A 14,355-nucleotide genomic window follows, 5' to 3' on the forward strand; every position below is an offset into this window, starting at 1 on the left:
AAGAAAATTTTGTTCCTCACATATTCTCATTCTTCAGTGTGTTTCAGATTTGTTCTTGGTGTGGGAGGTACTGTATTTCTGACCATATCAGGAAAGATGTTAGAAAGTGATTCATGTCAATACCATTTGACCTGGCAATCCCATTACTGGGTATACACCCAAAGGAATATAAATCATTCTATTATAAAGATACATGCACACATATGCTCATTGCAGCACTATTCACAATAGCAAAGATGTGGAATCAACCCAAATACCCATCAATGGATAGAGAAAATGTGGTACATACACATCGTGGAATACTATGCAGCCATACAAAGGAATGAGACCATATCCTTTACAGGTACATGGACGGAGCTGGAAGCCATTATCCTCAGCAAACTAACACAGGAACAGAAAACCAAACACCACATGTTCTCACTTATAAGTGGGAGCTGCACAATGAGAACACATGGATTCAAGGAAGGGAATAACACATGGTGGGGCCTGTTGGAGGGGGCGGGTGGAGGGAGAGCATCAGGATAAAAAAGCTAATGCATGTGGGGCTTAAAGCTATGTGATGTGATGGTAGGTGCAGCAAACCACTGTGGCACATATTTACCTGTGTAACAAACCTGCATGTCCTGCACGTGTATCCCAGAACTTAAATAACATTTAAAAAATAATAATAATAAAGAAAGTGATTCATGTCCTCTCTCAGCAGACATTCCATTCTGGTTAATGTTAGCTAAGTGCCCACCATTCTGTCTTTTTAATGCCAACAACAACCTATAATATGTCAGTGGCCAGTTAGTTCTTCACAACCACAATGGAAAGAAGGTTAGGTATATGAACTAATCCCTCCAACCTCTGAGAAACCTAGATTAGATAGATGCCTTCTTTTATGGACCATCTGTTCTTTTTACCTTCGGTTACAGCATCACAGAATTACATGATTTTAATAAGTCAGTATTTGTATATTTTCCAAATGAAGAAACTGAGCAACAGTCAAGTAACTTAGGGTCAGATATATTTTCTACTTTCAAAGACCTCTGTAGTAAAGCCCACACTTTTCCTCATACTAATTCTGAAATTCAGTAAACTACAAAGCAAAATATTCTGGTTTCTTATACTGACATTAACATGGCTTTAAGTTAAAATGATTTGGCATCATTGGGCCATATTTTAAGACAGAGCTTGAGTGGCTTATTTTATTTTCCACAAAGTCACATTTAAAGAAACTTTTGTGAAGATGTTGAATCCTCATTTCTTCATTTAACAAATTTGTTTGGGGCATTTAAAATATGAAAGGTAGGCACCAGAAGATGGACGAATAGGAACAGCTCTGGTCTACAGCTTCCAGCATGAGCGACGCAGAAGATGGGTGATTTCTGCATTTCCTACTGAGGTTCCGGGTTCATCTCACTAGGGAGTGCCAGACAGTGGGCACAGGACAGCGGGTGTAGCGCACTGCACGAGCCGAAGCAGGGTGAGGCATTGCCTCACTTGGGAAGCACAAGGGGTCAGGGAGTTCCCTTTCCTAGTCAAAGACAGGGGTGACAGACGGCACCTGGAAAATCGGGTCACTCCCACCGTAATACTGCGCTTCTCCAACAGGCTTAAAAAATGGCACACCAGGAGATTATATCCTGACCCTGGCTCGGAGGGTCCTATGCTCACAGAGTCTCGCTGATTGCTAGCACAGCAGTCTGAGATCAAACTGCAAGGCAGCAGCCAGGCTGGGGGAGGGGCGCCCACCATTGCCCAGGCTTGCTTAGGTAAACAAAGCAGCAGGGAAGCTCGAACTGGGTGGAGCCCACCACAGCTCAAGGCGGGTGGGGGGGGGGGGCACAGACAAAAAGATGGCAGTAACCTCTGCAGACTTGAATGTCCCTGTCTGACAGCTTTGAAGAGAGTAGTGGTTCTCCCAGCACGCAGCTGGAGATCTAAGAACAGGCAGACTGCCTCCTCAAGTGGGTCCCTGACCCCCAAGCAGCCTAACTGGGAGGCACCCCCAAGTAGGGGCAGACTGACACCTCACACAGCTGGGTACTCCTCTGAGACAAAACTTCCAGAGGAATGGTCAGGCAGCAGCATTTGTGGTTCACAAAAATCCGCTGTTCTGCAGCCACTGCTGCTGACACCCAGGCAAACAGAGTCTGGAATGGACCTCTAGCAAACTCCAACAGAGCTGCAGCTGAGGGTCCTATCTGGTAGAAGGAAAACTAACAAACAGAAAGGACATCCATACCAAAAACCCATCTGTACGTCACCATCATCAAAGACCAAAGGTAGATAAAACCACAAAGATGGGAAAAAAACAGCAGAAAAACTGGAAACTCTAAAAATCAGAGCACCTCTCCTCCTCCAAAGGAACGCAGCTCCTCACCAGCAACGGAACAAAGCTGGACGGAGAATGACTTTGACGAGTTGAGAGAAGAAGGCTTCAGACAATCAAATTACTCGGAGCTACAGGAGGAAATTTGAACCAATGGCAAAGAAGTTAAAAGCTTTGAAAAAAAATTAGACGAATGGCTAACTAGAATAACCAATGTAGAGAAGTCCTTAAAGGACCTGATGGAGCTGAAAACCAAGGCACGAAAACTACATGACGAATGCAGAAGCCTCAGTAGCCGATGCAGTCAACTGGAAGAAAGGGTTTCAGTGATGGAAGACGAAATGAATGAAATGAAGCGAGAAGAGAAGTTTAGAGAAAAAAGAATAAAAAGAAACAAAGCCTCCAAGAAATATGGGACTATGTGAAAAGACCAAATCTACATCCAATTGGTGTACCTGAAAGTGACAGGGAGAATTGAACCAAGTTGGAAAACACTCTGCAGGATATCATCCAGGAGAACTTCCCCAATCTAGCAAGGCAGGCCAACATTCAGATTCAGGAAATACAGAGAACGCCACAAAGATACTCCTCGAGAAGAGCAACTCCAAGACACATAATTGTCAGATTCACCAAAGTTGAAATGAAGGAAAAAATGTTAAGGGCAGCCAGAGAGAAAGGTCGGGTTACCCACAAAGGGAAGCCCATCAGACTAACAGCTGATCTCTCAGCAGAAACTCTACAAGCCAGAAGAGAGTGGGGGCCAATATTCAACATTCTTAAAGAAAAGAATTTTCAACCCAGAATTTCATATCCAGCCAAACTAAGCTTTATAAGTGAAGGAGAAATAAAATCCTTTACAGACAAGCAAATGCTGAGAGATTTTGTCACCACCAGGCCTGCCCTAAAAGAGCTCCTGAAGGAAGCACTAAACATGGAAAGGAACAACTGGTACCAGCCACTGGAAAATCATGCCAAATTGTAAAGACCATCGAGGCTAGGAAGAAACTGCATCAACTAACAGCAAAATAACCAGCTAACATTATAATGACAGGATCAGATTCACACATAACAATATTAACTTTAAATGTAAATGGACTAAATGCTCCAATTAAAAGACACAGACTGGCAAATTGGATAATGAGTCAAGACCCATCAGTGTGCTGTATTCAGGAAACCCATCTCACATGCAGAGACACACATAGGCCCAAAATAAAAGGATGGAGGAAGATCTACCAAGCAAATGGAAAACAAAAAAAGGCAGGGGTTGCAATCCTAGTCTCTGATAAAACAGACTTTAAACCAACAAAGATCAAAAGAGACAAAGAAGGCCATTGCATAGTGGTAAAGGGATCAATTCAACAAGAAGAGCTAACTATCCTAAATATATATGCACCCAATACAGGAGCACCCAGATTCATAAAGCAAGTCCTGAGTGACCTACAAAGAGACTTAGACCCCCACACAATAATAATGGGAGACTTTAACACCCCACTGTCGACATTAGGCAGATCAACGAGACAGAAAGTTAACAAGGATACCCAGGAATTGAACTCAGCTCTGCACCAAGCAGACCTAATAGACATCTACAGAACTCTCCACCCCAAATCTACAGAATATACATTTTTTTCAGCACCACACCACACCTATTCCAAAATTGACCACATAGTTGGAAGTAAAGCTCTCCTCAGCAAATGTAAAAGAACAGAAATTACAACAAACTCTCTCTCAGACCACAGTGCAATCAAACTAGAACTCAGGATTAAGAAACTCACTCAAAACCGCTCAACTACATGGAAACTGAACAACCTGCTCCTGAATGACTACTGGGTACATAACAAAATGCAGGCAGAAATAAAGATGTTCTCTGAAACCAATGAGAACCAAGACACAACATACCAGAATCTCTGGGACACATTCAAAGCAGTGTGTAGAGGGAAACTTATAACACTAAATGCCCACAAGAGAAAGCAGGAAAGATCCAAAATTGACACCCTAACATCACAATTAAAAGAACTAGAAAAGCAAGAGCAAACACATTCAAAAGCTAGCAGAAGGCAAGAAATAACTAAAATCAGAGCAGAACTGAAGGAAATAGAGACACAAAAAATCCTTCAAAAAATTAATGAATCCAGGAGCTGGTTTTTTGAAAAGATCAACAAAATTGATAGACTGCTAGCAAGACTCATAAAGAAGAAAAGAGAGAAGAATCAAATAGATGCAATAAAAAATGATAAAGAGGATATTACCACTGATCCCGCAGAGATACAAACTACCATCAGAGAATACTGCAAATACCTCTATGCAAATAAACTAGAAAATCTAGAAGAAATGGATAAATTCCTCAACACATACACCCTCCCAAGACTAAACCAGGAAGAAGTTGAATCTCTGAATAGACCAATAACAGGCTCTGAAATTGTGGCAATAATCAATAGCTTACCAACCAAAAAGAGTCCAGGACCAGATGGATTCACAGCCGAATTCTACCAGAGGTACAAGGAGGAACTGGTACCATTCCTTCTGAAACTATTCCAATCAATAGAAAAAGAGGGAATCCTCCCTAAGTCATTTTATGAGGCCAGCATCATCCTGATACCAAAGCTGGGCAGAGACACAACCAAAAAAGAGAATTTTAGACCAATATCCTTGATGAACATTGATGCAAAAATCCTCAATAAAATACTGGCAAACCGAATCCAACAGAACATCAAAAAGCTTATCCACCATGATCAAGTGGGCTTCATCTCTGGGATGCAAGGCTGGTTCAACATACACAAATCAATAAATGTAATCCAGCATATAAACAGAACCAAAGACAAAAACCACATGATTATCTCAATAGATGCAGAAAAGGCCTTTGACAAAATTCAACAACGCTTCATGCTAAAAACTCTCAATAAATTAGGTATTGATGGGACGTATCTCGAAATAGTAAGAGTTATGACAAACCCACAGCCAATATCATACTGAATGGGCAAAAACTGGGAGCATTCCCTTTGAAAACGGGCACAGGACCGGGATGCCCTCTCTCACCACTCCTATTCAACATAATGTTGGAAGTTCTGGCCAGGACAATTAGGCAGGAGAAGGAAATAAAGAGTATTCAGTTAGGAAAAGAGGAAGTCAAATTGTTCCTGTTTGCAGATGACATGATTGTATATCTAGAAAACCCCATTATCTCAGCCGAAAATCTCCTTAAGCTGATAAGCAACTTCAGCAAAGTCTCAGGATACAAAATCAATGTGCAAAACCCACAAGCATTCTTACACACCAATAACAGACAGAGAGCCAAATTATGAGTGAACTCCCATTCACAATTGCTTCAAAGAAAATAAAATACCTAGGAATCTAACTTACAAGGGACATGAAGGACCTCTTCAAGGAGAACTACAAACCACTGCTCAATGAAATCAAAGAGGATACAAACAAATGGAAGAATGTTCCATGCTCATGGGTTGGAAGAATCAATATCGTGAAAATGGCCATTCTGCCCAAGGTAATTTATAGATTCAATGCCATCCCCATCAAGCTACCAAAGACTTTCTTCACAGAATTGGAAAAAACTACTTTAAAGTTCATATGGAACAAAAAAGAGCCTGCATCACCAAGTCAATCCTAAGCCAAAAGAACAAAGCTGGAGGCATCACGCTACCTGACTTCAAACTATACTACAAGGCTACAGTAACCAAAACAGCATGGTACTGGTACCAAAACAGAGATATAGATCCATGGAACAGAACAGAGCCCTCGGAAATAACACCACATATCTACAACTATCTGATCTTTGACAAACCTGACAAAAACAAGCAATGGGGAAAGGATTCCCTATTTAATAAATGGTGCTGGGAAAACTGGCTAGCCATATGTAGAAAGCTGAAACTGGATCCCTTCCTTACACCTGATACAAAAATTAATTCAAGTTGGATTAAAGACTTACATGTTAGACCGAAAACCATAAAAACTCTAGAAGAAAACTTAGGTATTACCATTCAGGACATAGGCATGGGCAAGGACTTCATGTCTAAAACACCAAAAGCAATGGCAACAAAAGCCACAATTGACAAATGGGATCTAATTAAATTAAAGAGCTTCTGTACTGCAAAAGAAACTACCATCAGAGTGAACAGACAACCTACAAAATGGGAGAAAATTTTCACAACCTACTTATCTGACAAAGGGCTAATATCCAGAATCTACAATGAACTCAAACAAATTTACAGGAAAAAAACAACCCCATCAAAAAGTGGGCGAAGGACGTGAACAGACACTTCTCAAAAGAAGACATTTATGCAGCCATGAGACACATGAAAAAATGCTCATCATCACTGGCCATCAGAGAAATGCAAATCAAAACCACAATGTGATACCATCTCACACCAGTTAGAATGGCAATCATTAAAAAGTCAGGAAACAACAGGTGCTGGAGAAGATGTGGAGAAATAGGAACACTTTTACACTGTTGGTGGGACTGTAAACTAGTTCAACCATTGTGGAAGTCGGTGTGGCGATTCCTCAGAGATCTAGAACTAGAAATACCATTTGACCCAGCCATCCCATTACTGGGTATATACCCAAAGGATTATAAATCATGCTGCTATAAAGACACATGCACACGTATGTTTATTGCGGCACTATTCACAATAGCAAAGACTTGGAACCAACCCAAATGTCCAACAATGATAGACTGGATTAAGAAAATGTGGCACACATACACCATGGAATACTGTGCAGCCATAAAAAATGATGAGTTCATGTCCTTTGTAGGGACATGGATGAAACTGGAAACCATCATTCTCAGTAAACTATCGCAAGGACAAAAAACGAAACACCACATGTTCTCACTCATAGGTGGGAATTGAACAATGAGAACACATGGACACAGGAAGGGGAACATCACACTCCAGGGACTGTTGTGGGGTGGGGGGAGGGGGGAGGGATAGCATGAGGAGATATACCTAATGCTAAATGATGAGTTAATGGGTGCAGCACACCAACATGGCACATATATACATATGTAACAAACCTGCACGTTGTGCACATGTACCCTAAAACTTAAAGTATAATAATAAAAAAAAGAAGAAAGGTAGGCACTGAAAGATGACACTGACTTTTAAACTTCTTTTTTTGCTTTCCATTTTGAAATAATTTCAGATTTACAAAAATAAAGTTCAAAAATAGTGCAAAAATTTCTGTATACACTTCATGCAGATTCCCCAAATGATCTTACAGTTATAAAAATTATAAAAATCAGGAAATTAACATTGATAAAATATTATCATCTAACCTAAAAATCTTATTCAAATTTCACTAATTGTCCCAATAATATGTATTTTTCTCCTGGCCCAGCAGAGAATCCATGGTTACATGATGCATTTAATTTTTATGTCTTATTAGTGACCTTTAGTTTGGAACAGTTTTCTAATTTTACTAGCCTCTCATGACCTTGGCACTTTAAGTATGGGACAATTATTTTGTAGAATATGCTTTAGTTTGGATTTGCCTGTTGTATCCTCATGTTTGAATTTAGGTTATGCCTTTTGAGTAAGATTACCACAGAACTGATCTTGTGTCTTTCTCAGCATTATCATATCAGCTGCACATGATATCAATTTGTCCCATTGCTGGTGACATCAGCTTTAATCATTTGATTCAGGTGGTGTCTGCCAAGTTTCTCCAACATAAAGTTACTATTTTTTCTTTTGTAATTAATAAGCATCTTGAGGGGAGATATTTTGAAACTACATGAATATCCATCATACATTTTTCATTGCATATTTGCCCACCAATTTTACTATCTAGTGATGATTTTTACCTGAAGCAGTTATTACTATGGTATTTTACAAATAATAATCATCTAATCCCATCATTTCTTTACATCTAGTAGTTGGAATTCTACTGTGAAGAAGAGCTCCTCCTTATCCCACATTTATTTATTCATTTAAAAATGTCTATCATTATGAACTTTTGGATGTCTTTTTCATTCTGTGGGTCATAATCTATTACTAGCATTATTTATTATTTGTTTAAATTATTCCAGTATTGTCCATTGGTAGCCTCTTCATGATGACCTCTGTATCTTTTTATTATGGTCCTATCAATTTTTAACTATTTACTTGATTTCAGGCACCACAATGTTCCAGGCTCATCTTCTACTTTCCCTCCTACAGTTCTGAAATATACCATTTCTCCAAGGAGCCCTGGTCAGGGAATAATGCTATGGACAGGATTCAAAACTTTTGACATTGCCTAGAGAGCTGCAAACATTCAAGTATTGACCATGAAGATATTTGTTATTCCATGTACCAACAAAGTTGTCCATATAATTTTTTAAGTGTCATTTTATAAGACTAGGTCTACAAAAATAACAATGTAGTAAAATTAAAATTTTAATTTTGGCACACCAGGAAAAATAGCCATCACATTTACCATCTGGTTTCAATGTATTCATTTTATTTTTATTTTTATGAATAATTTACAGAAGTAAGAATAAAGAGATGGTAAAAAACAGCAAAATAAGAATTTAAACATAGCAAACCACATTTTTATTTCATATTTTCTTGATTTTGGAGGTAATGTAACCTGAAATTGGCAATGCCTTTGAATGCAAATAACTGGTCATGAGCTGTCGTATATGAACCTAGAACATTATCATCTGGTAAATACTGGCTCCAGATTTTAAACAGATCTCTAGTAGGTTATAGCTAATCATTATCTCTGGTTCTTCTTGCATATGAATTATTATCACAGTGTAATGCTATGGAAAAATTTGAGGGTTCATGATTTTGTAGAAAAGAAGGTGGCCGTGTTTTCGTTTCACAATTACAAAAATATTTTCACTTTTGCTTTTATAAATGTCAATCAGATTGAGCAACCCAATGAACTTTTAAAATTTCTATATAATGTCTGTCTTTCCAGTCACCTTTACGTATATACCTACCTTCAGCATTTGTCCATTTATGAATATCAAGTAAATTTTTACCAACAAATACTATAAAAGATAAAATAATTGTCATATGTCCTTTTACCAAAGCAGGATGGTCCAGATTCTTGTTGCAAAATATTAAATGACGAAGTCCTTCCTATTAAATAATTAATGGGTTAGAATATCATGTTTCCTTTTTGTCTTTGTAAATATATTGTTTACTCTGATTCTCAAGTCTGACAGAATTTATCTGAAGGACTCATAGCCCAAGATTTTGCTTCTGTGGTCAGTTTTACCTCATCATTAGAATCTCAAGTTCTCTGTCTCTGCCTTCATTTTCTCACTCATCTAATTATTGTGAAATATCTTTCTCTTAATTTTATTCTTTATCCCATTATGGGCAGAAAATTAAGAATTCCAAATTCTTAACTGTGTTCAATGGAAGCTGAAAAGAATATGGCAAAGATGGCATCTCTAGACTTCTTTTATAACTTTTTGAAAGATGATGTATTAGACAACACAGTTAGAAAACTGAAGGATGATATAGTGGTGACATTCATTTCTAGGCAATTTTGTAATTCTCTTTGTTTCCTTATTATTTTAGTTTTTTTAGCACAATTAGAAATAACTGATGAGTGATGATGAAGTAATTCCTAGCATGATGAAATAGCAAAATACTTTAAAATACAGGAAATATAAGATCACTAAAATATCATAATGTATCTTAGATCCTATAGTGCATCTTAGAGTTATAAAATGATCAATAGACTAAGTGATTAAGAAAATGAGTTTAACTTACTAAAACTAAGTATTTTTTCCTTTTTATTTTTGGAAAACCTGTAAGAAACAAAAGTCATGAAATACCAGTCTTTACAAATAATTAAAACTGCTGCACAGAGAAACCTAAAAACTGAACTTGGGGGCCGGGTGCGGTGGCTCACACCTGTAATCCCAGAACTTTGGGAGGCAGGAGATCACCTGAGGTCAGGAGTTCATGACCAGCCTGGCCAACAAGGTGAAACCCCGTCTCTACTAAAAATACAAAAATTAGCTGGGCGTGGTGGCGGGTGCCTGTAATCCCTGCTACTTGGGAGGCTGAGGCAGCAGAATCACTTGAACCCGGGCGGCAGAGGTTGCAGTGAGCCGAGATTGAGTGCCACTGCACTCTAGCCTGGGTGACTGAGCAAGGCTCTGTCTTAAAAAACAAACAAACAAACAAAAAACTAGGATCAGTGGGCCTTGGTGATACCGCAAAGGTTAAAAAGTTTGATTCAGTCACATGGTGAATAAAAGGATAGGGACATTGGTAAGACCACTTTTTCCCTAAATCTGATAATACCCCAGAAGTAGATCCTTAATGAAACTAACTTTTTAATTTTCTCCTTTTGTTACCTGGACTTTATACTGTGTTCAAAGGAGCATGAAAATGTAATGAGCTATCAGCTGTGAGCAAATTTATTAAATAGAGTAAATGAAAAGAGAACCAGACCAATAATTCAAGAATTCTAACTAGCTCAGGCTTGGACATTAACTAATTCTGTTTCTTTGGGCTGACTAATCCTGGAAATTATGTGTATTGGAAAGAATACATTGTTGAGTCAGCCACAACAAGAACCTGCTTCTTTGGACTCAAGCTCCCTGCCTGTCAATTTTCTCATGTTTAATAGAGATAAAACCCTGCTTTGCAGGGTTATTGTAAGTACTAAATAAACTACTAGAGACTGTCAGACTCTGGAGGGATGGAACTCTCTTAACCATCTTTGTCTTTCCTATGACTAGAAGTTACTGAGTATTTATTGGGTAAATTTTGTTACACATGTTTATGAACTGTGTATTATAAACTGTAAAATGTACAATTACAAGGTCATTTGTTTATATCAATACAGCTGTGTTAAGTGCTCTTCAAATTTAAGGTCTTTTCCTTTATCTTAAAAATCCTTTGGGAAAAGAAACTTCTAGTTTAATCAGTGCCTCCTTCTACATGGGCTCATAGTTTTTATCAAATCAAGGAAAAAATGTAAAAGGAAAGCTTTGGGACATTTTCTAGAATTTGATATTTACCAAGTGTAGATTTATATTTATTAAGCCTCATGTCTGATTATTTTTTAAGTGGCAGGCAATAAATAATTTATCATTGTGTTTGTCCTAAATTGGATGACTGACTGGTTCATAAGTTCAAAAATTTCACTATGGTGCTGTAAATTTTGTAGAGTAAAACATCTTTGTATGTCCTCTAAGATTACATGGCCTAAAAATATTAGTTTAGGTGTCTCACTCAATAACAATTTAAAATTTTTCTTGCCTTATCTTTTCCCTTGTCCTTTAACTCATTTATTACAAATCTTATGAGAAATTGACTTGAATAATTTCCCCAATCTTTAATCTCTTTGTCATTTTAATCTCAATTTCATACATAGGGAAACCAAGCCTTTTAAGATATCCTGGGGTGATCATTTGAAAGTTATGCCCCACTTGCCAACTCCCCATCCCCATCATTTTTGGCTCTGTGATATAGCCTATTCAGCAAAGGGAAATAAATCTAACTTGGATTTATACATATAACTTGTTTAACTAACTATTTAGTTTGGTTAGAGTCATTGTTCAGGACCTGACTATAAATTAGGTGAATGCTTATTGCAGCATCATTCAGGTTTCCTTGGGAAGTCACATAGGCCTGTGGCAGAGAAAGTAGGATCTAAGGCTTGATGACTGTAAGTTTAATCTACTATTTAACCCTCATGGATACTGGCCAGAGCTTGGGCTATCGATAACTCTTGCCTTAGCGACATACAATCACATACATAGTTTGTATGTATGTGAGACACTCTATCCTTATTTGTATCTTTAGTTAGTTGACAGGTTCATGAAAGGTAAGAACTGTAGTTAGCCTTCGGATGATGTTAAAGCAGAAATACAGAGGAAATTCCTAAATTGGCGTTGAGTCTAGAAATGTCTCTTAAAACACTTCAAATTCTATACTTTTATTATATAACAAGTGTTATTACCATAGTAGTTCCATAACACTTGGCCATTGACTGGCTGCTTATCACCTGTGTCACAGATCCCATTCTGTTATCTACTCCCTTAGATCTTTATAAACAACGAGTGGCAGAACTCAGAGAGTGGGAGAGTGTTCCCTGTCTATAATCCAGCCACAGGAGAACAGGTGTGTGAAGTTCAAGAAGCAGACAAGGTATGTCTTTTGTAGATAAAAGATTCCCTATGAAATAACTGCTTTCAAACAGCAGAGCAGTAAACGTATGTTCTCAGTACACCACTACATGCTCATGCTTCACTTTTTTCATGACAGCAGATGGTTCTTCCTTTATTTGGAGTGTTTTTCTTCATTTGTGCCTCTTCCTCTCTAACAGGCAGATGTAGACAAAGCAGTGCAGGCAGCCCGCCTGGCTTTCTCTCTTGGTTCAGTGTGGAGAAGGATGGATGCTTCAGAAAGAGGACGTCTGTTGGATAAGCTTGCAGACTTGGTGGAACGGGACAGGGCAGTTCTTGCAGTAAGTAACCTAAGAAAACATTAAGTCTTTACACCACGTTTGCCGTTCTGCTGAAATTTACATTCCTCGGCTTTATTTTATTTTTATTTATTTATTTTTTGAGACGGAGTCTAGCTCTGTCACCCAGGCTGGAGTGCGGTGGCACGATTTCAGCTCACTGCAACCTCTGCCTCCAAGGTTCAAGCGATTCTCCTGCCTCAGCCTCCTGAGTAGCTGGGATTACAGGCGCATGCCACCACGCCCGGCTAATTTTTGTATTTTTAGTAGAGATGGGGTTTCACTATGTTAGGCTGGTCTTGAGCTCCTAAAAGGATACTTTGAAGCAGACCTGGGGAAAAAGCAAAGGAATAGGTAATGCATATGAAAAATTAGACATGTTTGGATTTGGGGATCAGATGGAGAAGGAGAAGTGGAGGATCAGCCGAATATCTTTTCTCACTGAATTTTGAAAACTGGAGCTTTCCACGACTGGTAAGGACCTTCCTTTCTAAAACTTCCCCTCCCCATGACAAATTAAAAACAGTCAAGCAACAAGAGAGTCACCATGCTGCTTGCAGAAAACCAGTATCAAATGATTCTTATGAGAATGAAATAGAACAAGTTTTTACCTCCCCAGAGTTCACCTCTCTTGAGTAAAGAGAATCCTTCTGAACCAGAGGGGATGGTATGGACCTCTCATACACTTCTGCTCCATTTGTCCTGTCATTCTGTGAGCCAGTAGAAAGGAGAGACAGCAGGAGATAGCAACTTTCTTTCACTAAAACAATTATTTTCCTCACATAAGGAACTTCTCCTGCCCTAATGGGTTTTGTTGTTGTTGCTGTTTTTAAAATAAAAGTCAATTCCTTAGAGAATATAAACTTTTTGGAAACTGGAACCATTTAGGAATGTATGCACTATACACTTGGGATCTCCACCTGGGATCAATGAATATTTAGGGTTTCCTTGTTCAGTCAGGGCATTCAAGCCATGAGTACTATATCCTTCCCCCTACTTGGGGAAAATAGGTCACTATTGGGCTTGCTTCTGGGGAAGGAAGCATTTTTTCTCTTTCTCAGTGTCCCTCCTACCATAGTTCTTCCCTTCTACCATCCCCCTCAGGAATCTGTTCATAGTATGGGAACAAAATGATTCCTTTATGGAAATGGTTTGGGATTCTAGCTATATATAACATTTATGTGTATATAAAAACATTTTCTAATCTGCCACTCTAGGGAATACTCTTCCAATGAGGTGTTTATACATACTGAAAAAGGTGTTTCATGGTAAAGAAATTCCTTCTTGCAGATTCACAAGACACTGGGCATATTAAAGGCTCAGGAAAAGCCTACTAAATGCTTCTCAAGCTTATTTGAGTCTCATCACCATTTTTCTGGCTAACATAACAATATCATGCAAAACCAAGTTTTTTGGGACACATTACTTGTCTCTTCACTGGATTATCATTTTCTTGAGAATTAAACTTGTAATTTACCTTTTTATGGTAATCCTAGCATGGTTCTTAGCACATAAATGGTAAATGAGGGCACATAGGTTGTCAATAAATGACTGTTTAATTGAGCTAAAGATATATGATATCTATAGCATTGTATTAACACTGTACT

General features: G+C 38.4%; 1 protein-coding gene across 4 annotated transcripts in view; it reads left to right on the forward strand.

Moving 5' to 3' along the window:
- The window catches only part of ALDH1A2 (aldehyde dehydrogenase 1 family member A2), a 131,284-nt gene that overhangs the window by 56,206 nt on the left and 60,723 nt on the right, over positions 1-14,355 (forward strand). For all 4 annotated transcript variants that reach the window (XM_055278367.2, XM_063639023.1, XM_063639024.1 and 1 more), the window contains exons 2-3: positions 12,328-12,432; positions 12,611-12,751. In XM_055278367.2, coding sequence (XP_055134342.1) covers positions 12,328-12,432; positions 12,611-12,751 — 246 coding nt within the window. The remainder of the gene's footprint in view (positions 1-12,327; positions 12,433-12,610; positions 12,752-14,355) is intronic.

The sequence above is a fragment of the Symphalangus syndactylus genome, chromosome 5, assembly GCF_028878055.3.
Source record: "Symphalangus syndactylus isolate Jambi chromosome 5, NHGRI_mSymSyn1-v2.1_pri, whole genome shotgun sequence".
Taxonomy (NCBI): Eukaryota; Metazoa; Chordata; class Mammalia; order Primates; family Hylobatidae; genus Symphalangus; species Symphalangus syndactylus.